Below are 25,392 nucleotides of genomic sequence, written 5' to 3' on the forward strand. Positions count from 1 at the left end.
ATAAACAGTGTTTTTTTTTTACTTTATTTTTTTCAAAGTAGCTCAAAACATGTTACACATGTACTGAAACGGACCTGAGAATAACACAGAGACAAAATACAAAACACAAACTACAGGATAATCTACGCACCACAGCAGTAGAGTTGAATTCTTCTCAACACTGCAAAAACTAAAAATCTTACCAAGAATATTTGTCTTATTTCTAGTCAAAACAAATCTAATTATACTAAAAATGAGACTCATCACATAAAAAGTAGCTTGTTTTTAGACACTTTTTACTTCTTTCAGGTATATTTTCACTTGAAATAAGTAGAAAAATCTGATAGAGGAGCAAGTTTTTCTTTTGTAATACAAGCACAAAAAACTTTCAGCTTTCACTGGCAGATTTTTCTACCTTTAAGTGAAAATTTGTTTGAAACAAGTGAAAATTATCTAAAAACAAGTTGATTTTTAGGTGATTAGTCTAATTTTAAGTGGAAAGAGATTAGTTTTGACTAGAAATGAGAAATTTTGACAAGAAAAAGGACAAATATTCTTGGAAAGATTTTGAGTTTTTGCAGTGAACAACTTACCAGAGAGACATGTTAAAGTGACAATCAGCTCCTAAACTGTGGAGAGTATCCATGTTCTGTTAGAAGGGAGCAGTGGAGGATTTCAAAATAAAGTGAGTCAATTTAATAAAGAGAAGGAGGTTCAGAGAAAGAGACAGAGAGGAGAACTGGCCGGCAGGAGAGAGGAGGGAGGAAAACAAGATGAGAGCAGGTACAAAAGAGGCAGACTGAGCAAAAGAGAGACGGAGAGTCAATGGTGGATTAATTCAAGCTCTTTAGTCTATTCTCCCTTTCATCTCGTCTGGCTCTCCCGTCATGGCAGTGCTGTGGCCCGAGGGGGCTGGCACGGTGTGGGTGCCCCCCAGCCAGTCCCAGTGGGAGAAGAATGGGGCGAAGTTGGTGCCGGGCCGCTGGTGGTGGGCGTCATGCTTGGGTGTCCCACCCCAGAGGCCGAAGGGCACCAGGTTGTGCATGGCCCATGGGAAGTTGTAGCCGCAGTGGTCCTCGGTGGACACGTAGACGTTGAAGACCATGAAGCCCCACGTGGTGAGGCAGTGGCACTGCAGCAGGATGGGGTCTACGGTGGCCCAGAAGCCCACGCTGAACAGCTCCCAGCCCGACAGGTACTGGGTGACCAGGCTGAAGGGCTGGTTGTACTGGTGGTGCACGGCGTGGAAGGTGCGGTACAACCAGGGGACGCGGTGGTGCAGCAGGTGCCACAGGTAGTACTGGAAGTCGAAGACCACCATGCAGCCCAGGATGCCCAGCGAGAAGCTCCACAGGGTGGGGGCTTCGCGAGGCAGCGGCGTGGGCGGCCTCCACAGCCACTGGGCGACCGCGGCGGGGAAGATGTAGAGCAGGTGGTTGTAGACGGTGACGCCCAGCGTGGTCCAGATGTTCGGCCAGGTGACCGGCCTGTCGGGGTGGAGCCGGTAGCGGTTGATGCAGGGCCAGGCGGGGGCCAGCAGGTCCAGCACGGTGTAGACCCCGACCAGGAAGAAGTAGGTGGAGACGGACAGGACCACGGGGAACAGGGGGCTCCTCAGGAGGTCGTGGTGGTTCTGGTGCAGGTAGTCCCAAACAGGCTGCAGGACCAAGTCCCGGGACTGGCCCCCACTCACGTTCGCCACATCCGACATCCAGGATAAAGCCTCAGTTCTGAGTAAGCCGCCTGTGCTCATCACTATACCACGGCGTTTCTCCTCCAGAAGAGGGGCCGATCCAAGAGGATTTACTTCCCTACGAGCCCCCCAGGAGAGGACAAAGAGAGGCTAAACGAATGGAGAGACCCAATCAGCTTCCTCGTCGTATAGGTTAAGCAACAGGCAAATTGTCTGGTGATGTTGTGCCAAATTGGACTGGCGGACTGTCTTAGCCCCTTATGTATGTTCAAGCCCCACCTCCACCCCCACCACCACCGCTACCCCTCTGCATTTTAAAAGAAGGCGCTCTGTAAAGGCTCTTTTTCATGGGCACAAGGACCGCAGCCAGGACTCAGGAGCCAGGCCACAACAGCTCTCATTTTTGACCCAGATCATGGAGAGAGAGCTTCCGCTTACTGGTGAATTTGACTTTGTCACCAATCGCACGCAGGATGCTGCGGTGAAGCTGCGAACATCAATGGAATAAACATTATTTCTGTATACATTTACCCACAGCAGCTTATGCATTCTCACCCTATATGGTGGTTAATCAGCTTGTTTGTACCCCTGCCTCTCTCACGCTCTCTTACACACACACACACACACACACACACACACACACACACATCTACACACATGCACACACACACATGCATTCATACAAACACAAAATGAGCCCAGAAGAGTAATTAATCATCAGACAAGCTGTCAAATGAGACATGAGTTGAAAAGCACTTCCTGTCTGATGCTGGACCGTTGTTGCTCTCTGTGCTCAGTCTGACTTTTTATGTTTACGTAAGATTTCAGTTTTGCAATAACTGAGCCAGAGCGGCGGCCGGCCACAGCTCTCGTTTCCATGGCGTCGGAGAATAAAATCATGTGATACCATGTCTTCTATATTAAGACGTCAACTGACACATCAAAGTGAAAATCAGGGTGTGTGGATTTAAACGGGGACCAGAGAGTCAGACACCATCGCATTGGATATAATAATAATAGTTCATAATTTGACTTTAATTATTTTCACTGGGCAGATTGTTCACTTAAGTCTGCAGTGATAGAAAAGCTCCGTATGAATGTGTGGTTTGTAATGTAAAGCACTTTAAGGGTTCAACAAGTCTAGAAAAGCTCTATACTGTATATAAGTCCATTATCGTCCATTTAGCTAATGCATCAACGTGACCTGAGACGGGACCTAGAGTTGGCTAATACGTCCTTGCATGTGGTAGTCTATTACAGTTTTTTTCAATTGCTAACAAGCAGTGGTCGAAACTGAAGTCACATGTTCAAAACTCTTAACACAGCCAGCATTTCCATCAGGCATCTCAGCTAAACAGTTAACCTCATCCCCAAAACGGTGCCTCACCAACAAAACACTTCATACATGTCTCAAAATAAGCTCATTCAACCACAACACTAGCACATAGTATCACTGTGGAAACAAACACTGTCACTCTTAGCACACTGAACTACAAAATGCTAACAACAAAGAACATTACTTCAAATTAATTTGATCTTTGAAGTTTGAATGATTTTTTTTTCAAAATCAGTAAATCAGTTTTATTATAAAATAAATACTGCAATATCTTTGCACTTTGAGTGTTCTAGATAATATATTGCAATAAGAATGAATCAGGAATGCAGCAATTTACGTCAAAATGCAGAATCTCCAGAGGTAGAACACAAATCAAGAGATAATGTAAGTAAAAAAAAAACAAACAAAAAACACACAACTCTTGGTCTTCCTCTCCTTCCTCTTCTCCCTCTCCTGGTCACTCTTCTCTCTCCCCAACTGGTGCTCTTTGATCCCCCCCCCCCCCCCCCCCCTTTTTATATGGTTTCTAATGAGGCCAAACACAGATCACCTGGATCGGTCTTGAGCTGGAAACTAACCTCACCTGTGTTTGGAGTTGCATAATATTTTTATTTATTTATTTTATTCAATAAAATAATTTTGATTTGATGTTTTATAGATTTCAATGTTCCTGCAACAGAAATTCCCCAAGCCCCCCCCCCCCCCCCCCCCCCCTCCCTCTATCCCTCCCATCATTCTGTTTTGATTGTGTTTTTAACTGTTTTGAACAAAGTGTGTTAGTATTTGAAAAATGTGCTGTAAAAGTCTAGTGTTTTGCAGGTGGTGAACTAGTAACCGAGAAAAGAGTCCATGAGTTTTGGTGACTGTGGTCACTCAATGCATTTTGTGTGAAAGCAATGAAAAGTGGTTCACAGTTTGGTCCACATGGACTTGTGTTTTGCAAACTGTGTTAAGAGTTTTAAAAATGTGACTTCAGTTTCGACCACTGCTTGTTAGCAATTGAAAAAAACTGTAATAGAGTAGCCACAGTTTGACATATTTGGGAAATAAGTATAATCGTCAATGCTGCTTCCTGCTCACGTAAGTTACATATAAAAATACTGAATTGTCATTTTTGTAGTTGGTTAATTAGTGAGTTTCCCCTTGTTTTTAATGTTTATGCTAAGCTAACCAACAGCTGTCTGTATGGATTCACTGAATGAACACACATGGGATGGTATCTTATCTAACTCAGCAGGGAAACACATCAATACATAATTAATACAACACATGGAATCAATAAATGGTTATGGGTCTGGATCTGGATCTGCAGGCTGATAGCACAAAATGAAAGTTCACAGTGCTGTAGGTTTTCATGTTACATACTGTAGACACTCCTACTGTTCAACCTTCCTTGTTTCAGTTCCTGGAAGAGATTTAAATTAGTGGTTATTAAAACACACTAAACATTTCCTGCTCATTCACCATAGCTGAATAATTGTCTTTACAAAAGTTTGTCAAACTATAAACGAATAAAACAGAAGTGACAAACTCTGAAAAGCAGCTGAGAGGTCGTCTCGACTCAAGGTGCCTTTAGCAGCAGTTCTGGCACTCTCAGTCATTTCAGGTGCATCTTCATTAAGAGATGACGTTTAGTCTGTTGAGAAAAGGAAGATGACGTTTATGTTGGCTATATAATAACCACAAATATGTATACAGTGGGTTTTTCACAGAGAGGAACATGCGTCAGTGTGGACATTAGTGAGTCTTTGCATGTGGAACATACAACATACAACATAAACAGGATGAGAGAAGAAGTGTAAACAATGATTGTCCAGTCCACTGCACTCAACATTACATGCACTGTAGAGCTGAGCATTAAAACACACACACATCCTCTCTGCTGGTGCGCAATGTGACGCCTTTGATCAGCCAGTAGAGGGCAATAAGAGTCAAGTCTTCACCAAACGTATCTCCGCAATAAAATACTGAATGAAGGGTTCTCACTTCGATTGAGAAAATAATTCACCAGTATAGCGTCAACAACACTTCAGCTGAAGAAACTCTGTCTCTGTTTCAATCACCCACACTGTCCACAAGGAAACTGTTTTTTACAGCACTGATGATATCTGTGCAATTTACAGCCTCTATATTGGTATAATAAAAAAAAATACAGTATATATAGGTGTAGCCCATTCTTTTAAGTTTAAAAAAAGCCTAACGACAAAAAACTGCACGCTCTCATTGGCTCATAGTTTCCTGTAGGATCTTGACGTCAAACCCAGAGGAAAAACTATGACAGTCAAAAATAACTATGTGGCCCCTGACTCATCAGATCCAGAAGTGGTGACTGAGGAAAGACGGAAAAAGACGGAGCACAAAAATGTCAGAAATGATAAGAAGAAAGAAACTGCTTCAGAGTCTCAATAACCAGCTGTTTTCAGTGGTTGTGTGTGATCTCAAACCCACATACAGATTTGTGTTACCACTTTCCAGACAGGTGTTGGTAAAACAAACAATGAGTGGAGCTCCCCACATCACTAGCGTTCACCATTAGTGGTCTGAGGAAGACGATGACAAGGTGTGAGCGCCGTGCAAAAACCACGGCACGTTCAAGGAGCGATCATCATCCTTTGTTGAGGATGGTTTCATGTTGCAGAACAAAGAAATCTGTTGAATGACCTGACGATGAACTCACGCTGACACACATGCAGCGGTTGTATTTCCTTGTTGTTTGTTGTTGTCGGATCACATTTAGCTTCTGACATTGCGTTAACAGCAGTGGCTTTAAATCCGAGGCAGGAGAACAAACATTTACAGAGTGAAGGCCGATGCCAAAAGACGCCATCTTTGTTTCAGACAATCACTGTGTTTGTCAGTGAAGTGAGAAAAACGGTTTACATTGAGTCACGGCTACGCTAACGCCTCAAACAGGGCATTTTTTTTCTCTCAACCACTATACCCTTAATAAAAGGTTTATAACAAACAAAAATGTCATTATGAGAACATTATACATGTTAACTGATGTGTCTACTGTATGTGTCTACATTTGCATCATGGAAAAGACTTGGTGAAGAAACTCCGGCACACTTTCTTCTTACTTGCAATATTTTATATTGTAAAAAGGCCAATGTTTCGGTTGTTTAACCTTCTTAAGGGCGTCAAAATCATGGAAAAGAAAAATGATTTCTTTCTGTAAGCTTGTTGCTATGTTGCTGCCTTTTAGCAGAGAATCCAGGAAGACACAACTTTTTCTTTTCTCAGAGGAAAAAAAAAAAAGAGGCTGAAGAAATGTGAATAACCACCAGATTTCAACACAACACGTGAGCTGAGATACAGAAGCTACAACCTGTGTGTGTGTGTGTGTGTGTTTTTGACACCACGTGTTGGCAGCTTACTGGAGGTATGAAAATAATACTACACCCTCAGGAGCAGAGTCATGTCAGGGCTCATCAACAGGTGTTGCGTGGTCTCGGCCACTCGGACAGCATCGGGAAAAGGTGGAAGACGAGAGTCCCTGGTGCAGAACAGACGGATGAGACAAGAAAATAAGAAAAAATTAGAGTGTATAACATTTGCTAATGGCCTTAATTTTGCAAATAACTCATTTACAAACCATTGAAATATTGGACAAACTGACATTTTGGCGTTACATGGAAAAGTCAGAGGGTCAAAAAGTTATTAAAGTTCATCCTCAGGGGGGCATGAATGTTTTTTAGTAAAGGTCATGAGGTCAAGACTTTTCTCAGAGGTTCTCCAAAGCCTCAAGGATTCATCCTCTGGGGACCATGCATCTGTACAGAATGACAACCGCACTGACTAGATATCTGTTGACATGAGCAATAAAAACAGGACAAAAGGAGTAAGAATAAAATAAAAATTTGTGATTTTCAAGATGTCTCCATGTAGCAGCGTTAAAATTCACCTATTGCATCAAACCCACAGTACGTAAAGTGTGTGTCTTATATTTAACTCTCAGTCTAGTTGTTTGATTTGTACTTTACATTTCATTTCAGATTCAGCAGCAGGTAGGTAATATAAACATCTCATCGTTCACCGAGTCACCTTCTCTGCTCTGCAGCAGGTCGTCTCTCTCCGCTCAGATACACAAACACAAACGAATGCATCATCTCCGATTGTCTTTGCGGTGACATTGAAGATACTGCGCAGGACCTGAGGGCACACGAGCAGAGGATATAAAATCATACATCATCTGTCAGGTAGGCGGGGGGGCGGAGAGGGGGTTTCATCGCCTTAAAGATCACGAGCAGGGCTTTAAAACACTCTTGTAAAAGACACAAACTCAGTGTAAGTCATGTTTCGTGTTGTTGTCAAATTCATCTTTGAGGAGTCCTGTGGTTATTATAAATATTGATGTCATTCCTGCATTAAAATGAATGCTCTGTTTAGCACAGCTGTTTACCTGCAATAACTAAAAGAATATAACACCAAAGAATACCTTTAATATTAAAATAAAATGTCTTTATGGGGACTTTTATACTAGTTGCTGCTAAATATAATGAAAAAAGGAGTTATTCTGAGGAGCCACAGCTGATATCTAGAACATTTTTGGATTCTGCTGAATGATAATCATTTAAAAGCATTTCTATATCTGATGTGGTGTCACTTTGTGTCAGAGGTTTCATGGTCCACGACACCGACTCTCAGCAGCTGTGAGGGGAAACTGTTTCATCACCTTAATAAATGGAAAGTTCTCCTCTCCGTTGCAGCGGCTGCATGCGAGCGGAGGAAAAGTTGCAGACACACACCACCTGACGACTACAGCGTTCCCCCCGGGTGTCGTCTTCGGGGGCTTCGTGGCTGAGTGGAGTGTTATTCTCCGCTGTCAGCTCTGACTCGGTGACAGAGGAGGGACGGTCACGTGTGAGAGGAGGCCGTCGGACACGAAATGACAAAAGGGATGAAGGCGGAGACAGCTGCTAAAAATAAACCACCACAATGTGAACATGATGATTTTGAAACCTGATATAGCAGCAGCAAAGCAAAACACCCAATTTTAACGACCTATACACAATGTGAAGTAAAACACATCATTCTGCCTGTGTTGCATATGAATAAACACAAAATAAATCTATATTTAACTACAAATATAAAGAGAAAGGAGTCTGGAGCAGACTTCAAGTTAAGTTTCTAGTATTTTTTTTGTGTTCTAATTCATATGACAAGGAAACTTCTTAAAGAAAATACCTGCTAAAGTTTTTTTTTAACAGTGTTTCATAGCACTTGGTTGGTTTATGTTCAAGAATAATGGCCTGGTCACATCCTTTCCCCATCTTTAATCAGACCTAAACTAACCGATACATTGTATTTTGTAAATTTCTTTCTACACTCAAAAAACAATCTTTCTTTAAATATATTTTTGCAAAATAAATTTGTAGTAAAGACATGTGACTTATTTATAACAGAGAGTTATGGTTAGGGTTATTGACTATCCAACAAACCAGAGATACCAGTAACTTAATGCAGTGTTCCTTTACTTTAAGTCGAGCTAATGTGTTTAAATGTAACATTCAATTACTCTTAGTTATTTTTGCTGTTTTGTAAATGTCAAATATATTTGATTTAATAACAAAAGTGCAATGAAATGAAATGAAAAATAAGTTTTAAAATTCAAATGCAACAAAAAATCTTCCTTAAAATGCAACAACATGCAACAAATTTTGGCAGCACATTACTTCCATATGTGCGCTCAGATACTTTCCACTATACCACTGTATATACACTGTACTGTACTACTAAACTTCACTGCGTTTCTTGTGTATGTGTGTGTGAGTGTTTCTGTTCACTTATGTAACAAGAAAACAAAGATGGAAACCTTCCGGCTCCCCTGAGCAGAATACATCACATTTATGGTGCAGCTGATATTTTCCCTTGTGCTGTTTCTCATCAACCAGAATTAACCACATCAGGGCTGCAGCAACAACAGGCTGTCGGTGTCTAGATTTATATAAAATTATGTCACCAGTGTTTCACTCTTGTAATAACAGTGTCTTCCTGGTCGATGCATAAGATAACTGCACTCAGATGTGACTTTTACCATTAAAAACAGACATAAAAGAGGTAAAATATGCAAAATGCAACTTCAGCGTTGTCAGAAACACATTTAACAGTGAAATTATCTTCATTTCTGATAAATAGAAGTGGGATTTTGATCCAGAGCTGAGAGATGTACTGTAGGCTGATGTGGACGCATGTGTGATGAAGGCCCGGCGCGCGGTGCTCAGGGTTTGATGAATCCCCACGGGGCTTTCTGCAGGGTTACACTGGTGCATGTTTTGTTTTTCACTTAACAGCATTGATTAAAGCCTGGAAAGGAAGACAGTTACCATGGGCGTCTCACCTGTGGAATTAATTATCAGCACACAGATAGGAGGATGGCCCACGCAGCGTCTCCTCACTTCCTAATAAACAAGCTGTGCCGTGGCGTCTCTCGTCACATCAGTGCAGGACTCTAACCAGGTAAGACCTCCTTCCTCCTCTTCCCACCGACACATAATGAGTCTCTATTGTAATCATGTGTGGATAACGATGATCTTTTCATTTAATTAAAAGTATGAAACATATTATTATATTGCTCCTGTTTCAGGAAGCTGCAACAGTCTTTCAGCATCATTTCCATCCAGCAAAATGCCGAGCCAGCTCGAGGGCGCCATGGACGCGCTGATATCAGTTTTCTACAACTACTCCGGGAACGATGGAGACAAATTCAAGCTCAACAAGGGCGAGTTGAAGCAGCTGTTGAACAGCGAGCTCACCGACTTCCTCACGGTAAAAAGATGAACATTTTTATGATGGTTATAATAGGTTCACCAGCATCTCTTGGTTGGGTTTGTCTGAATGAATTGTGCCACACTCATAGGTCAGGGGTGAATTCATTCAGATTTTTAGGGCAGATCTGGATCATTTAGTGTGAATTGGGAAGTTTTCCTTGTTGTTTGGCTTTGGTGAGCCGTTCCTGCTGCTGTTCGTTTTATTTACTGTCTATTCAAACGATGCAGCAGAAAAAAAACACACACAGCAATTTTAATTACTTGGAATATGTTTGTGCATCAGAGTGTGACCTTTACATCTCCTTGTATTGGCTCAATTGATTAACTAATGGACAGTAAGAGATCACGGTAATTAAATTAAGCGTCGTCATCATGTCAGACGCTCAAAAGTGAAATGAGGTAACTCCGTTTTCAGATGATTTAAAAATAAGAACAGTCTGACCTTGTTGGAGGGAAAATTGTTTTTCATCGATTGCTATCCTGCTGTCAAAGTGTAACTGCTGGTGGCTCTCACAGCAAAGCACTATGGGAAATAAAGGATGTGGAGCAGGAGATAGATAAGGGCATTTGTAATAAGCTCCAGCGAGTGCAAGTCTGAGATTTCAAATGATTGAGACCAACGTGTCAACAAAACGGCCGAGGCCTAAAACCTGCGATGCCTTCAGATATAGTATATATTTCCCCCCTCTTTCTTCTCGTCCTCCCTCATGCGGACAGGAAGCCTCAGGTGCTCACACATCATCATCATCATCATCATCATCAGTGGCCCATATCGCCTCCAAATATAGACATCCCCATGATGTCATCACATCCCCATGGGCTACGGTCTCCTGTGAGATCGACGCAGCCCCGACCAGACCAACACTCACACCCTTGGCTTCCTACGACTGAAAACTCTGACACTTGAACACGTCCTGGTAGATCGCTGTGTATAGAGTTTATTCTAGGACTGGGGTCGGTTAATGTTAAATAAAACATGCCCCTCCCACAATGAAACTGAGCAACAAGAAGCTGGGCAGCCAAAGATATAAACATTTTTGCTTAGTTTAAATAAAAGTTAAGCTTAATTTGGCTCTTTTTTTAATTAGTAAGACTGTCTTTAGTTTATAGTAAAGTCATATGAGATAATAATTCAATCAAATTAAAGATTTGAAGATATTATGAAGTGCAGCTGTTGAATTAAAACCTCAAATCACAAATGTTTTAACAAATTGAAAGATTTAACTTTAAAATTACTTCATGTTATGATAATTTTATCCTGGTTTGTTGGCTGGCTGAGATTTTGTTTTAGATTATTATCATCTTAATATCAATATTTATATTTGCTTGTGCTTCTATTTGACCAGGGTTAGGAGTTAAGATATTAATCAGGGCGTAGTCAGTTAAACTGAGTTTGTTCATTTATGTCAAATCTTGTGTAATTTTTATTTGGGTATTTGTTTGATTTCTATTTTCATTTTTTCCCCATTTAACAGTGAAACGGGGTTAGCTGGGATGTTTTAGTTAGTTATCAAGCTATATTTGTACTTTTTTATCAGTTTGTGCATTTTTCATTTTGGATATTTAAAATTTTATTTCCGATTTTGTAATTTCTTGCGCTTCCATCTGAATGTGAAACAGATTAAACATACAAATCAGACTTATCTTGACGCTGACAACAGATAAATCCAGTTCTGGTTTGAACTCCTGAGATGAATTTTTTTAGACTGATAAGACCTGCAGGGTTTTATTTATCTGTTTGTCTCTTCATTTCTCGTCCTCATCTTTCACTCTAACTCAAACTAACTCCACGCTCACACGTAGCTTTGAGTCTTTTTGACCATTAAATATCACAATGCGACAGTTGTAGTGATATTTTCCTGACCAGTTTGCCTTCAGTGTGTGGAGTGGATTTTTAATTTCAGCCTTTGACTTTAATGACGGATGCCTGCAACATAAAGATCACACTGCCCTGTGAGGGTGGAAAAAGGAAAAGCCATGTCTTGTTTCTCGATCCTGGAGGAAATGACCAAAGCAATAAATGTCGTGTGTGATCAGCTGCAGCTCACGGGTCATTTAACAGCAACATCACTCTGCTCTCCACTGGACGACACCGTGGGCAGCTTTCGCCCTGAGTCGATACTAAACTCCAATAGCAATCAAATAACAGCATGAGTGCTGCTCATCCTACACGGACACACTCATGTTTCCTATATCTGTACGTCCAAGTTGCACTTTTAATTGCTCAAACAGCGGATATGAAGCTTCCATCACGTAACCTCCTGTGTCTTTTTGTTTCCAGTCTCAGAAGGACCCGATGCTGGTGGAGAAGATCATGAACGACCTGGACTCTAACAAAGACAACGAGGTGGACTTCAACGAGTTCGTAGTGTTGGTGGCCGCCCTCACCGTCGCCTGCAACGACTTCTTCCAAGAGCAGAAAAAGAAGAGCAAGTAGAAACCCAACTGTAAAACCAAACTGTAAATCTCCACCTACTTAAAAAAAAAAGAAATTAAAAAAAAGTCCCCACACAGTAAACATCCCATCAATTGAACAAGTTGTTTTGAGCATTTTCCACAGTGCAGGATAATGAATGTAACATAATGTGAATGTTCAGCCAGGAGCTGTTAAACAATGATGTGATCTCACACTTTACGCACAAGCTTAGTCAAGTTTAAGTCATTTTCTGTGATGTTAGTAACAAGAAAATACAAAGAACCATTTCCCTAAATCTTCAATAGTGTTGTCTTTGTAACTTTTGTTCACTGTGTTTCAAAGTAAAACCTCCTCCTGTCTAGTTTTCTCTCTGTGAACGCAGCTTCCAACGACCCCGACTGCCAATTAATTCAGTGGCATTCACCTTTTTATAGACACCTTCGTCATCTAAAACTGTGTCTCCCAAATCCTTCTGTCATCATTTTCTCATAGCTCCGGTCCCGGCTGACGACCCTCCCTCCCTCCCTCCCTCCCTCCCCTCTTGTTCGCTTAGAAATGTCAAATGTTAAACGTCTAATATTTTCCTGTTTGAGTCACTGTCGCAGCCTGAAGGTGCAATTACTAGGAAACGTTTCTGTGCCTCGTCGTTCTCTGTTAACCCAAGAAGAAATGTTTTCCCTGTCGAGCTGATCCAAAGTTAGACTTGTGGAAAAACACACACAGGGTTGACGCTGAATACTGAACTCTTCCTGTTTATCAGTGACAGTGATAAAGAGTTGAATGTTCTCTGTCTGTATCAGTTGATGCTTTCCTGACATGTTTAGAAACGTTCACCTACTCATCCGTCTTTTACGCTGCTGAAGTCAGAGTCAGAGTGACGTCATGTAAAAACTAAAAGAAACTGCAGTAAATAAAACAGCTCTATGTCCTCTGGAAACTGGAACATGTCTTTCTTTTCAAACTGGGATAATGATATGTGTTTTAATGTGTGCATGTGTAAATATTCCAATCCTGTAAGTATGAATACATACATAACGTATAGATACTCTAAAAATGGAAAGACCTTGCAATGTTCTGCAAAAGAATGACTCCTGTTACTAATTTAAAGATATAATTAGAGTCTTATACACAAATTAAGCTCTAGTTTTAGGGTAGTCCAATGGTTCAGGTGCCTCAAAAAGGGTCAGAGGTTAAAAGATGAGGGATCACAAGATGATTATGGTTGGGGACTGAACAGGAACATCCTTAGAAATAATATTAAAATAGGGTTTTATTACTGTGGTGCATATCTGTGGCCTGTTTTAAGAGTTTGTTTTGAATCCTTAGTAATTAGATTTAAGACTTAATTTGTACTTTCTATTATTTCCCACATTTTAATGACATGATTCAGTCAAAAAAAACCTTCAACATTTCATGGCTAATCTGTGTAATTATTCATCCATAAGTTACACAATTATAAAAAACGTGACTGTTTTGATCGTGGGTTTGAAACACTTTGTCATAAAAGCAAGAATCTGATCCGATGGGGCTCTGAGGCCTTTATTTATGTCTCTTCTGAGTGTCTTAGAGGATAAGTGTCTCTTTGGACATCTGAAGCATGTGGCACGAACGCCCCCATGCAAGAAGACTGAAAATGTGGTGAATTAGATGTGTCTATTTCAAATTTTAAGCAGAAAATTGACTCATAATTGGAGCTGGGGGAGGAGAGTGATCCTCTGAAATGTAGTGGAGTAAAAGTATGTACAGCTCAGCACAGTGTGTGAGTGTCTCATTCAGCTTTCTCTCACTGAACATCAGAAAGGGCGACAGTGGGTTGTGGTTTTTTGGGAAATGGCTGCGTATACCATGTCTGGATGACGCATGACGATTCCCAATCCGCACTGACCACCTGCGTCCAGCAGCATCAGCCTATCGACGCAAAGACAGGCACGTCTTCCCCCTCGAGCAGGGAGATGCTGATACTCTCACCTTGGGAAGGACGAAAGTGCAGACTGAAGCTGTATTTTCTACGGGTTTTCCTCCGCACGTCCCCCCCCCCCGTCCCCACTAAAAATAACAAACCAGACAGTTAATTGGCGATGACATTTCTCGGCTGTGACGTGGAGGAAAATTACTGCAACAAAAATACAGTGGCAAGTGCGACGCTTTTATGCGAGCAGATGGTGCTTGCACTTGCACGAGTCCTCACCGTTACAATGCAATTTGTGTGTGATTGGCTGTAATCGAGCGGGATAATCAGCCCCGTCTCCCAGAGGAGGAGATGCCATGCAGTAATTATGCTTTTTTTTTTTTTTTTGTTCACTTTTTAGAAAGGTTGCAATCAATCACAAGTGTCATTTCATCATTTTTGAAAGTGGATATTTATATTCTCCCTCCCCACCCCCCCACTTCCAGTCAAACTCTTCAAAAATACTCACTGAAATTGTGGGTTCATTTCCTGTGAAGCTTCACGTATCAGGAAGCGGTTTTCAGGAGACCTTTGAGTCGTCAGTCTGGACCATGTGTCATCATTTCCTGTGTCGGTGAAATCATAAAGGTCTGTTAGTGAGGTAATTAAGAAACAGACAGAAGCAAAACAAGGCACAAATTGAGTTTGACATAAACATAAAATGCCGCCGCCATTAGAAATAAAATAAGTTCCTGTTATTGTTGTCAGGAATCCGAGGGAGATGAGAGATAATGACTTTGATTCTAATGTATTTTCCACCACACCATAGAGAGATAGATGATGGTATGTCATGGCATATAGTTGAAATAAGAAGGTCGTTCTCATCAAAAACGAGAAAAAGACTGAGCTGGAACAAAGACTCTGATAAAGAGAACACACACACACACAGCTGTTGATAACATCTGGAAGTGAATTAGACAGGAATGTCCAAAAAGGGAAGGACATAATGAAGGAAAACAGCTGAGTCTGGAGATTTCCTATATTCATAAAACATAAAAAACAAACTCTATGTTAATATTTAAAGGTTTCTAGGACAGTTTCTCTTCACTTCAAATGTCATTCAACCAGAGTTTAGCTGCTACCTGCAACGAATGTCTTTAAAACACGCCTGCAGCCCTTATCTCCCACATGCTGTCTTTTCCCTTGTTTCGTCACTTTGTGCGTCACTGTTTGTGTCATAACTCCTCATTAGGAGTGACCTGTATCTGTGTGTGTGGTAGTTTTTATAGCTTACAGTATACACAGACTCATCTGAGGATGAAAACTGACTGGAAATTGAATGTGATGAGAGCCGCGCTCCGTCAATAAAAACACATTATTAATCATAATACCAGAAAGGAAATGATAAAAATACACATGATAAACCATTCAGTCAGAGAGAAAAACGTAAAAGGATGAATCAGTGACGGGTTTGCTGTTTTCAACATTTGACAATCATCCCCTTTCAAAATGTAAGCCTCAAATACTTCTCAGTAATACAGTGATTTCCAGAAGAAAAAGAAAAAGGTCACTTTATTGTTTGAGTGTTGGATACTGACCTTGTTAAAGTAGACATGGATGCAGGCGGAGGTCAAGGACTTGCACACAGTTGTGGGTCTGGCGGAGGCACAGTAATAACACCCAGGACCTCACTGAGGAATCTCACAGGGACAAGACAAAAGATCTTTAAAGAACAGCTGCATTGAGACACAGTGGTGACAGGACTGTATTGAATAAAACATGGATTAACAGGAGTCTAATACGTACCATTAAAACAAAGAAAAAGCATCACTGAACTGTACTTGAGAATAACATAGTTCTATATAGGCCTAATTACTACAACTTAAAATATAATTGACTTTAAAGCTATAATTAAATGTATTTCAGTATTGTTTTGAACTAAGGGTGAACTAAGACATTTCTTTTTTAACTAATGTAGCCTTACACATTTTTTAGATTACAGTTTGTACATTTTATACAATATACATATTTGTTAATATAATTTAAAGGATGTTCATGTGCAGTAGCCTATAGCCTACTCCATTTCAATTATAAGTCTGTCAAAAGTCACGTGCTGTGTTCTTGTAGTTAAGTGATATAAGGAGATTTAAGTAGACTATTTTTGATCAGATTTTATTTGCAACATGCATGAAGACAAAAAACAAAATGTATTTGAAAACACACACTCTGAGACCAACTTGTTACCTATTTTAATTTATGCCCTTCTGCACTTTATTATCTTAACAGTGTGAGATGCGAGATGTCACATGGATTATCATTGTATTCCTGAGCACCGTTTAGAAACAGATGGAGCATGATCCTATTATGAAGCACAGCACGTGAGGACGACAGACTTTTCCACAGCAGCTTGCTTTACCCTGGAAAACGGTGTGGTCATCCCTCGGGGGATGACGACAACACACACACACACACACACACACACACACACACACACACACACACACACACCGGTGAAGAAGATGCCACCCTGCAGCGACTGATGGGCAGCCTGATCTGTCTTTGCATTATGTACGATGTCGCCTGTGAATCACTCAGACGTTTGATGCTCACAATCTGTAACAGAAATGATGAAGTTGAAGTTAATCTAATCATGTTCCCAAATCTTCTCACATTTTGGCACAAACAATACCATAATGATTTTTTTTAACACAAATATTCCTTAACTTTACCATGTTGTATTGATAAAATAAAATTAAAGCTAAATAGGCCAATGTAACATCTTTTAATGTTAAAGTGCTAACCAATGTTTTCAGGTGCTTACCATGTTTAACATTTCATTTTAGCATTTTAGCAGGCTAATGTTTTCTAATCATGTCAATGTTGATTGTTATAGGCTAATTCTGCTAGCTGATGCTAGTTTGCTAATTAATATTTGCTAGTTGATGTTTTCATGCTTATCACTTACAGTTCAACATTTTAGCAGGCTAACTTTTGCTAAATTAATATATAAATTGATATTTAACATTAGCATTTTAGCATGCTAATGTTTGTCTATTAGCATGCCCACAGACTTTCCTACCTGTCCAGGTACCTGGCTCAGTCCCACACACACCTGCTTTGCAGTAACTCATGATCGCTCTCATTTACACACCTGTTCCTATTTCCCTGTGAATCCTGTTAGTAGCTATTCAAATAAGCTAATTTCCATGCCTGTGACCTGGCCTGCTTCCTGTTTGACTCTTTTCGTGACTGTCTTCTTTCTGACCTGACTTCCACTTCAAATAGTAGCCTACAGTACAAACTGCTTAAAAGCTGAATCATGAATGTCAAATTGTGATGTGCTGCACTCACACACATCCAGTGTCTCCGAGCTCCTGCTGAGTGATTGACAAATTAGTGACAATTTCCCCTCTCAGAAAGGCCAGACTCAAATGTCACACCTGATTTTCTCAATCTGTGGAGTAATAGGGGAGTTCAATAAAACCATCATCATCACCAGCACAATCAACACTGTCAGTCGACAACACACTGTCTTCCTGTGAACGCAGCACAGCTGGATTTCCGCTGGCAGTGTAAGAAAGATACTGTATTGAGTGCACTGTAAAATAGTCTCCAACAAATAGGCTACACTCTTGTTTGATCAGCATTTGGTGAAGCCTACAATGTCAAGCAACAACAGGACATAATTTTATACAGAAAAAATAATGCAAGCTTTAATCAGCAGTGGTTGCTCGGTTGAAAAAGGATTGTCTCTATAGACAGCTGCATGATTAGTTTCTATCCAAGTTTTCCTCCCCACCATTCAAATTCAAATTAGTGAAAGCCCACTAGAGGTGTTTATCACTACAACACACACACGCTGATTTTTTCCTGGAAAGACGAGTGTCATCATCGCTCGCTCGTTCATCACCAGCTGTGGCTGCAGGTGTCTGTCAATGATAATACACCTGTGGGCCTTTAATCACAGGTCGCCCCATTGGTTTCGGGCCATTCAAGACATTATTGTCAGCGGCATTGCCTGCTGTTCTCTCTGCAGCGACAGAGAGGAAGTGTTTTATGCCCGAGATGATGGTCGTCAAGGAAAGTGACATCAGTCCACATCATCTCTAACTGAATGGCTTCATTGATGTTTTTCCACTACAGGACACTACACTGTGAGGTCTGGATTCATCCAACAGAGCCATCCATGACAACTAAAGAACCAATCTTACTTTATTATAAAGGGAAACCCATAAGAGAGCAGATCTGGGCACCCAACTGGATTTAAGAAGAGAAAAATGTGGTGAGGGAGGAGAGACAGACCATGAACAACAGTATCTACTGCTGACAGATCACCTCCATATTGTGAATCAGATGAATTTCTATTTTTACGAAGGACACAAAAGTTCCCCCCCATCTGTTCTGCCTTTGGCTCCAAACTGAACAAAACCAAGAACATAAAATTGCTCCCCGCTGATTCTTCCATCAGCGTAGCCTACGAGTGCGACATATGTTTGGTGAACGTGACAAGAAATGTAAAGTGCTTTGGGGTGGTCGAGTCGACACAGCTACAACAGTGTACAAATACTGTAGATGGTGCCTTCCCTGGAAACCATCAAAGTCATTTTTTTAAGTATATTTCTTTGGCCTTTTTGCCTTTATTTGATAGCACACAGTATAGATAGACAGGAAAGGGGGAGGCAGAGAGAGGGGGAATGACATGCAGGAAATGCCTGCGTTGAGGACTGTAGTCTCTATATGGGGCACCGCCTTAACCACTGTACCACGCACGCACCGCCCCATCAAAGTCATTTTTAACACATCATCTGGGACCATGGACGTCTGAACCAGATTATAGCCTATGACTAATTTGTCTGCAGAAGATGTTGAGCGATCTCTCTGGAGGGAAAACTCAGCAGATCAACAAAAAAGTCATCATGTTTGAGTGTATCTGTACAGATCTTCATGGCAAACCATCCGATGGTCAGACAGACTGATGGCACAAACACCAGTAGCTGTCACTCGAATCTTTCATTTGTCTATAGATTCGCCTTTGAATCGGCCCACCGTGTCAATACACTGTGAGAACCACACCAAAAACACAAGAGCTGTCTGGGAAGGTGGAGCGATAAATACCTCCCATATGTGGCCCTCCCTCACTGAAACTAATGAAATGAAAGTAATTTAATGGAGCAGTGCACAGAGCAGTTGCAGGAATTTCCTGAGCAAGAAGAGTAGTGGGTGAATATCCTATTTATAGATACAGAGAAAATATGTGCCAGCATCCATCTGCCAAGAATAAAACGAAAAGGTAGATTTATTGTCTATTGCGACAAGGTTGTTTTGTGTTTTTACAGGAGCATGAGAGCAGATTTACACCTGGAGACTCGGTCCACAACAGTTTCTTTGTGAGAAGTCGTGTTTATGTCCAATTGAATGTGTTTTGTGGGCTGAAGTGCTGCCGTGCAACGCTGAAATAAAGAACAGAACCACAGCTGAGTGCTTTGTCATGCAGAATAATTTTATTACAAAAAGGTTTTTATACAAATTCAACTGCATAATGGCAATGGATTACACTTGACCGATCACCCCCTCCGTTGTCACCTGTGGCAGGAAATGTCTCTTCGTGTATCATTCAGCAAAAATAATCAGAAGGTAACATTCATTTTAGCACCATTCCTTTTCAAGAATGTTGACCGTGAACCCGTACGTACGTACTGTAACATAAATAACAAGATCATCTTAATAAATACACATATTGTACACAAAGCAAAAATTAAAAAAAACAAAAGCAGTTCCACCAAACACAAAAGTGATGAAGCAACAAACAACCAAAAAAAAAAGAGGAAAGATCAAGTAAAAGTCTGATGAACTCTGTTGTTTGAATATGATAATAATCGCGGCGACTGTATGTATATGTCTTATTGTTGAACGGGTGGATCTGTTGCTTCTAATAAAATAATTTGCAGTCAAATGATACATTTGTCACTTAATGATCCTGCAGGGATCAGTTGTTGAAGCAGAAATCCTCCACATTGTTGAGTTTGATCGTCTGCAGTTCCTGGCTGTCCAGTAGCCGGTAGCTGAAAGACACTCGGTTGACGAACTTCCCGCTGGACACCATCCTCACCACCGTGTTATCACAGCCGATCTTCATGTGAGCTGCAGGGAGGGCGGAGAATGACGATCGAACAGTTAGTCTCGGTTTGCATAATGAGAAACGGAAGGGAAAAGAAGGCGGGAGATCAGTGTGTGTACTCACTGGGACCAGTGAAGGAAATGCAGAGGTCTGTGATGGGCAGCAGCTTCGACGTGTCGATGCCGTTTCCTCCCAGCAGCTGCACGAAATCTCCAGACTCTGCACATCCAGGCATGGACCTCTGTGGAGAGCGAAAGGAGTCAGTGGAGTGGCATTCATTTTTCAGATAAATGAATTTTAATACAATAAACAATGGAAATGATATCTGATGATAAAACAATGCAAATCATGTCAGTAAACTTAAGTTTTAGACACAACTTAGAATGAGTTAGTATGTCCCAAATAGCATGGTCTTACAAAATCAACACTTCCCTATTCTGTAGTATATGGTTTTCTGTTTCTGTTCCAGAGAACAACCTCTTTTCAAAAACAACTTAAACTTATCAAAATATACGTTTAAGTCATTTTTGAAGGCATTAAGTAATTTGTCTCCCACTCGGGGGCAGCAGAAACAACTATAAACACCACCTAAAGATCAAAGTTAAGCAGAAGTTGCCAGTGTAATGCAATAACTGCAGTGTTCACTGTCTTTTAGCTCTGTTTTTGGTCTCCACCAGCTCCTGAAGGAAATATCAAGCTCTCGAGCTGCCTGCTACATGTTTTACTCTTTTCACTGTCCAACTGTCTGTCCACAGTTTGGTGATGAGTTCAGTGTACGGTGGAAACAACACTTCTGAAACCAAGTGAGCACGAACAATAACAATGATCTAAAAGATGCTTAGCTTTGCAGAACTGCATGAGCCACATTCAAACAGTCATTTTATAATTTTTTCCCCCAAACATTTTAAACCTCCTTTCTTGTACAGGTATGAGGAGATGCTGTAATCTGTTTACTAACACATTTCTTAAGAGATCTAATTTATTTTGCACAAGAGCTAAAAGTTTACAATATTAACACATATGATGAAGAGAGTGAACCTAAATTGACTTAAACGGACCTAAAGACACATGCACATGCAAGAACTGAATTTAAAGTACTTCATTCAAATCACAATTGCATCCTGGAAGTGGATATGAAGAAGTTGCTGCGCTACAAATCAGCGTGTCATCATGGTTTGTTCACCTTGGGGAAGTTGTTGTGGTGTCCCAGGCTGAACTCTGAGATGTCGATGGCCACTGGATAAATGATGGAGAAGCTGCAGTTCCTGTGCTGCTGAGGGATCACCATTGTGAAACTGCCCTCTGGTGACTGGGAGATTACATTACAGGCTGAAAGAGAAGGAGAGGAGGAGGAGGAGGAGGGAGGAGGAAACAAGCACAGTTTATTTGATGGATACTCAGTTCATGTAAGAAATAAGTTATAGCTTACATCCAATGACAAGAAATTATTTGTAAGCTGCAAATAAGTATGAGAGGTTGTACATTGACTGAAACTAACTTGGCTTTTTACAGATTTCATGCTTGGTATGGTGACCTCAAACAATTTGTGAATCAGTTAGATTTGCCCTTTTCTAACATGTTACTGTGCGGCAGGGTGGATTCTCAATGTGGTCATGGTGCTGATCCAGAAACACAGAGATGACACACTGTCCCCGGTCAGCGCTCAGGATGACTAAAGCCCCCCGCCGGGCTTCTTGTATCACACTCGCACACATTCATCGCTGCACAAATGGCCTGAAATCATCAAGAATCCACTTCACCAGTGTGTGACAGACAGTCCTTACTCACGGAGAGGGTTGACGTGCTTCCTGACCGTCAGGGTGAAGCTGCTGCCGGCGCTGTGGATGCGGAAGAAGACCATGGCCACGTTCTGAGAGGAACGCACGCTTCTCCTCACCGAGCCAGAGTCGCAGTAATCCACATAGCGCTCGAACAGAGGCAGCGGGTGATCCTGGGAGCTGGGGAACTTCTCTCCCTTCATCACCCAGCCGTCAAACACCTTCACAGGACACAACAACAGGGAGAAGCTGCAATTAGGACAAAATCTGCAATGTTTTGTCAGTAGAAATATTCATCTTTCATGTGTCATTTCACCATCATGACATATATATACGTGGAGATAATCAGCAGGCAAACATGGAAGGGTTTCAAAGGCAGGTCACTTGACATAAGCAGGTTTATCTTATGTTAAAGGAGCTTTTTGTCTAATTAGGACGTTTCTAAGCTTAGCAAGTAAACTGAGCTTTGAATGTGTAGGCGTGAAAACAAGCCCAGGCTGCAGCAGGAAAACAAACAAACAAACTCACTTCATTGCCAGTGAATATAAAGAATATTACAAACAGAAGCTTGTGATTTATACTTCAATAAAACATCTTAAATGATGTTTCACACCTGATGAAGGTTTTATATGTGAGAAAAGTGTTGAGTGTTTGAGTTGGTAGTTGTTATACCGTGATGAAGTCTCCTGCCCGGCAGTCGATGTCCACGCTGTCGTAATCCACACTGATCACCTCGCTGGGCTCGGCCATGAAGAAGGCAGCACAGCTGAGCTGAGGATGCTCCGCTGTGAAGGTGAACTGTCCCTCCACCGCCACCATGTCCAGACAACCTGAGACACACACACACATAAACACACAGATTCACATGTGGATGCATGAGATGACTGCTGCTTTTTTTTTATTGATTAATTCTATTTATATATGCATTGTGTTTATGCACCACTAGGAGTAGCATCTCCAATCCCGCTGTATCTGATACAATGACAATAAAGTTTCTATTCTATTCTATTCTATAAACTATGACAAATATAGATTATGATTATACTTCAAAAATAATAAATTATACTGTTTATTTTTTTCTCCTTTATTGTCCTTTCTTCCATTCCTTTTCTTATGTATCTATATTCATGAGTTCCACATGTCAATAAAGTTTATTTAAACAGAGTTTTTACACCTGTTTTTTATTTAGCCTATTGGATTTAATTTTATAATGTAATTTCCATTAAAGGCAATGGCAGGTAAATAAAGGCAGACGTCTCATACATAAATAAAAGCTGCACAACAATAATGTCTCACTGCATGATGAAGGTTATAGAACATTATTCAACATGACTTACGTAAAGGTCGGCGGTACATCAGCTCCTCAGGTACTATTTCTCTCTTGAGTTCCGAGTTGAAAATGGAATATAATTCATCTTTTGAGATCTCGTTGTTCTGCAGAATAAGAAGAAAAAGTAAAGTGCAAAGTTAAACAACAGCGAGAGATTTCGATTGTGAATCTTTATGGGAAAAAAAAAAATAAAAACACGAGTCAAAGTTGTGATGAACTCACCTCGATGTATCTGGAGTCTCCCTTGAGGACGCACAGGCACAGCACGAGGAAGAAGAGCTGCTCTCGGAAAGTGCGCTCCATCACGCGCATCTCTGTGTGAAGGAGCGACGCACCTGAGCGGAGGAGAAGTCTGAGCTGCGCTGCGACCTGCGACGCGTTTTATAGCAGCGAGTCCTGGAAGGAAGGCACGACCACCCGACATGGTCCCTGGCTGTCACACACACACACACACACACCGTGGACCCACCACCACCCCCATCCCCCAGCGTCTATACCCTCCCTGTGCGGAGCCAATTGCGCGGTTGTGACGAGAGCAAGGATGGACAGGTTGAGTGAATGAGAGAGAGAGAGAGAGAGAGAGAGAGAGAGAGAGAGAGAGAGAGAGAGAGAGAGAGAGAGAGAGAGAGAGAGAGAGAGAGAGAGAGAGAGAGAGAGGTGGGCAGCTGATGCCAGAAGAAGCTGAAACCACACAGACATCAGAGGTCATCATCATCGTCCCTCAGAGCAGCTGATCAATAATCTGCTGATGATCCATGATGGAAACTCATTTTACTGTAGTTTGAATTTTAATCTGCAACATCTCAGTTTTTGCAGTTTGAGAAAAAACTAAACAAAAACTGAACAGATCCTTGATTGGATTCAGTAAAGCAAAAAAGGTCCCAGTGCTCCTGAATTTGAATTTAATGGGAAAACAACCAGTTAATGTGGTTAAATGTGATAATAAATTATTGAGGATGATAAAATTGTCTTTTTTTAAATGAAATCTAAAAATTTACAACTACACATTACAGCTGAGAAAATGATCACATGATCAAAATATAAGGTCAACACACACCTAGTTATATCTTTATATACTTTACATTGTGTATAATGCATCACACGTCCTTCATTGAGGGGCCACAACAAAAACAGGAAGCTGGATAAATGTTTTTCCTTTTTTTTTTTTTTTTTTTTTACAATTCCTATCATTAGCATAAATGTGGCTAAGGGGTCAAAGGTCAAGGTAGATTCTGTCGTTGTTCCTGCGCCATCTGTAGGCTACATACAAAATACATAAAGAAAGATTCAAATTGAGTTGATCATTACACATGAGTCAATTTTATTTCTAAAAGAACAATCATAATACTTGTATATTAGGCCGTATAAATAGTACAAATAGTGAAGATGAGGAAGAGCAGATACAGCTGTGGAGTGAACCTGGAGGGCGATGTTTGTTGGTGTCTCTCACTTTATCTGATCAGTAAAAAAACTGGGCGATGAGGAGTTCAGCTACAACTCCTGTAGCAACCTGCTGTTTACTGTGTTCACACTCACTAAGCTGCTTTCACGCCTGCCTTGTGTGGCGCGGTCCTGACAAACCCCAGAGCTACGTAGGAGCTGTGTGCTGTGGCTTTTATTTCTTTTCTTCTTTTTTTTTTTGAGGGGTGAGAAATCGAGGGAATTTCCCGAAAAATGCATTTGTGCTTTTGTGCGGTTGATGTAAAATATGAATAATAACGTCTGCCCTAAATCTAGATAGCCTAACAATAAAAAGTAATTTTTTTTCCCATCATAAAATAAACACAGTGTTTATGTTTGTGTCACACATCTGGTTCTCCTTTCAAAACTACACGTCAGCATCTGTTGAACATAATTTTCTTGTTTGTGGGCATGAGAAACTAATCAACATTCAAATGAAACGAGCGAAATACTTGGTTGCTGGAAGGTTTCACGTTGCATTCACTGACTTTTTGAAACTCAAGGACACTGAGTTCTCGTCTTCCACCTGTCTGAGCTCAGCCCCTCGGGTCTGCAGGTGCCTCGGGCTGCTGCCGGAAAAGGTCAAGCCATTCAAATGCAGAAATTGGGACCTGCTGTAATCC

General features: G+C 41.0%; 3 protein-coding genes across 3 annotated transcripts; 1 reads left to right on the forward strand and 2 right to left on the reverse strand.

The window, feature by feature from the left end:
• Positions 1-826: 826 nt before the first annotated feature.
• ch25hl2 (cholesterol 25-hydroxylase like 2) lies at positions 827-1,732 on the reverse strand (the record flags this gene model as incomplete). Its single annotated transcript, XM_083983478.1, has 1 exon — positions 827-1,732. The coding sequence occupies one exon, from the start codon at positions 1,730-1,732 to the stop codon at positions 827-829; it is 906 nt and encodes a 301-aa protein (XP_083839604.1).
• A 7,900-nt stretch (positions 1,733-9,632) lies between these two features.
• On the forward strand, positions 9,633-12,215 carry s100z (S100 calcium binding protein Z; the record flags this gene model as incomplete). The annotated part of the gene is made up of 2 exons (XM_083983206.1): positions 9,633-9,776; positions 12,060-12,215. Exons 1-2 carry the CDS (start codon positions 9,636-9,638, stop codon positions 12,213-12,215), a joined length of 297 nt encoding a protein of 98 aa, XP_083839332.1. The 5' UTR covers positions 9,633-9,635.
• Positions 12,216-20,068: 7,853 nt separating this feature from the next.
• Positions 20,069-23,620, reverse strand: crhbp (corticotropin releasing hormone binding protein; the record flags this gene model as incomplete). The annotated part of the gene is made up of 7 exons (XM_083983322.1): positions 20,069-20,223; positions 20,324-20,441; positions 21,384-21,529; positions 21,989-22,199; positions 22,651-22,808; positions 23,316-23,412; positions 23,531-23,620. The coding sequence occupies 7 exons, from the start codon at positions 23,618-23,620 to the stop codon at positions 20,069-20,071; spliced, it is 975 nt and encodes a 324-aa protein (XP_083839448.1).
• Positions 23,621-25,392: the final 1,772 nt, after the last annotated feature.

The sequence above is a fragment of the Trachurus trachurus genome, assembly GCF_905171665.1.
Source record: "Trachurus trachurus genome assembly, chromosome: 12".
NCBI classification, from domain to species: domain Eukaryota; kingdom Metazoa; phylum Chordata; class Actinopteri; order Carangiformes; family Carangidae; genus Trachurus; species Trachurus trachurus.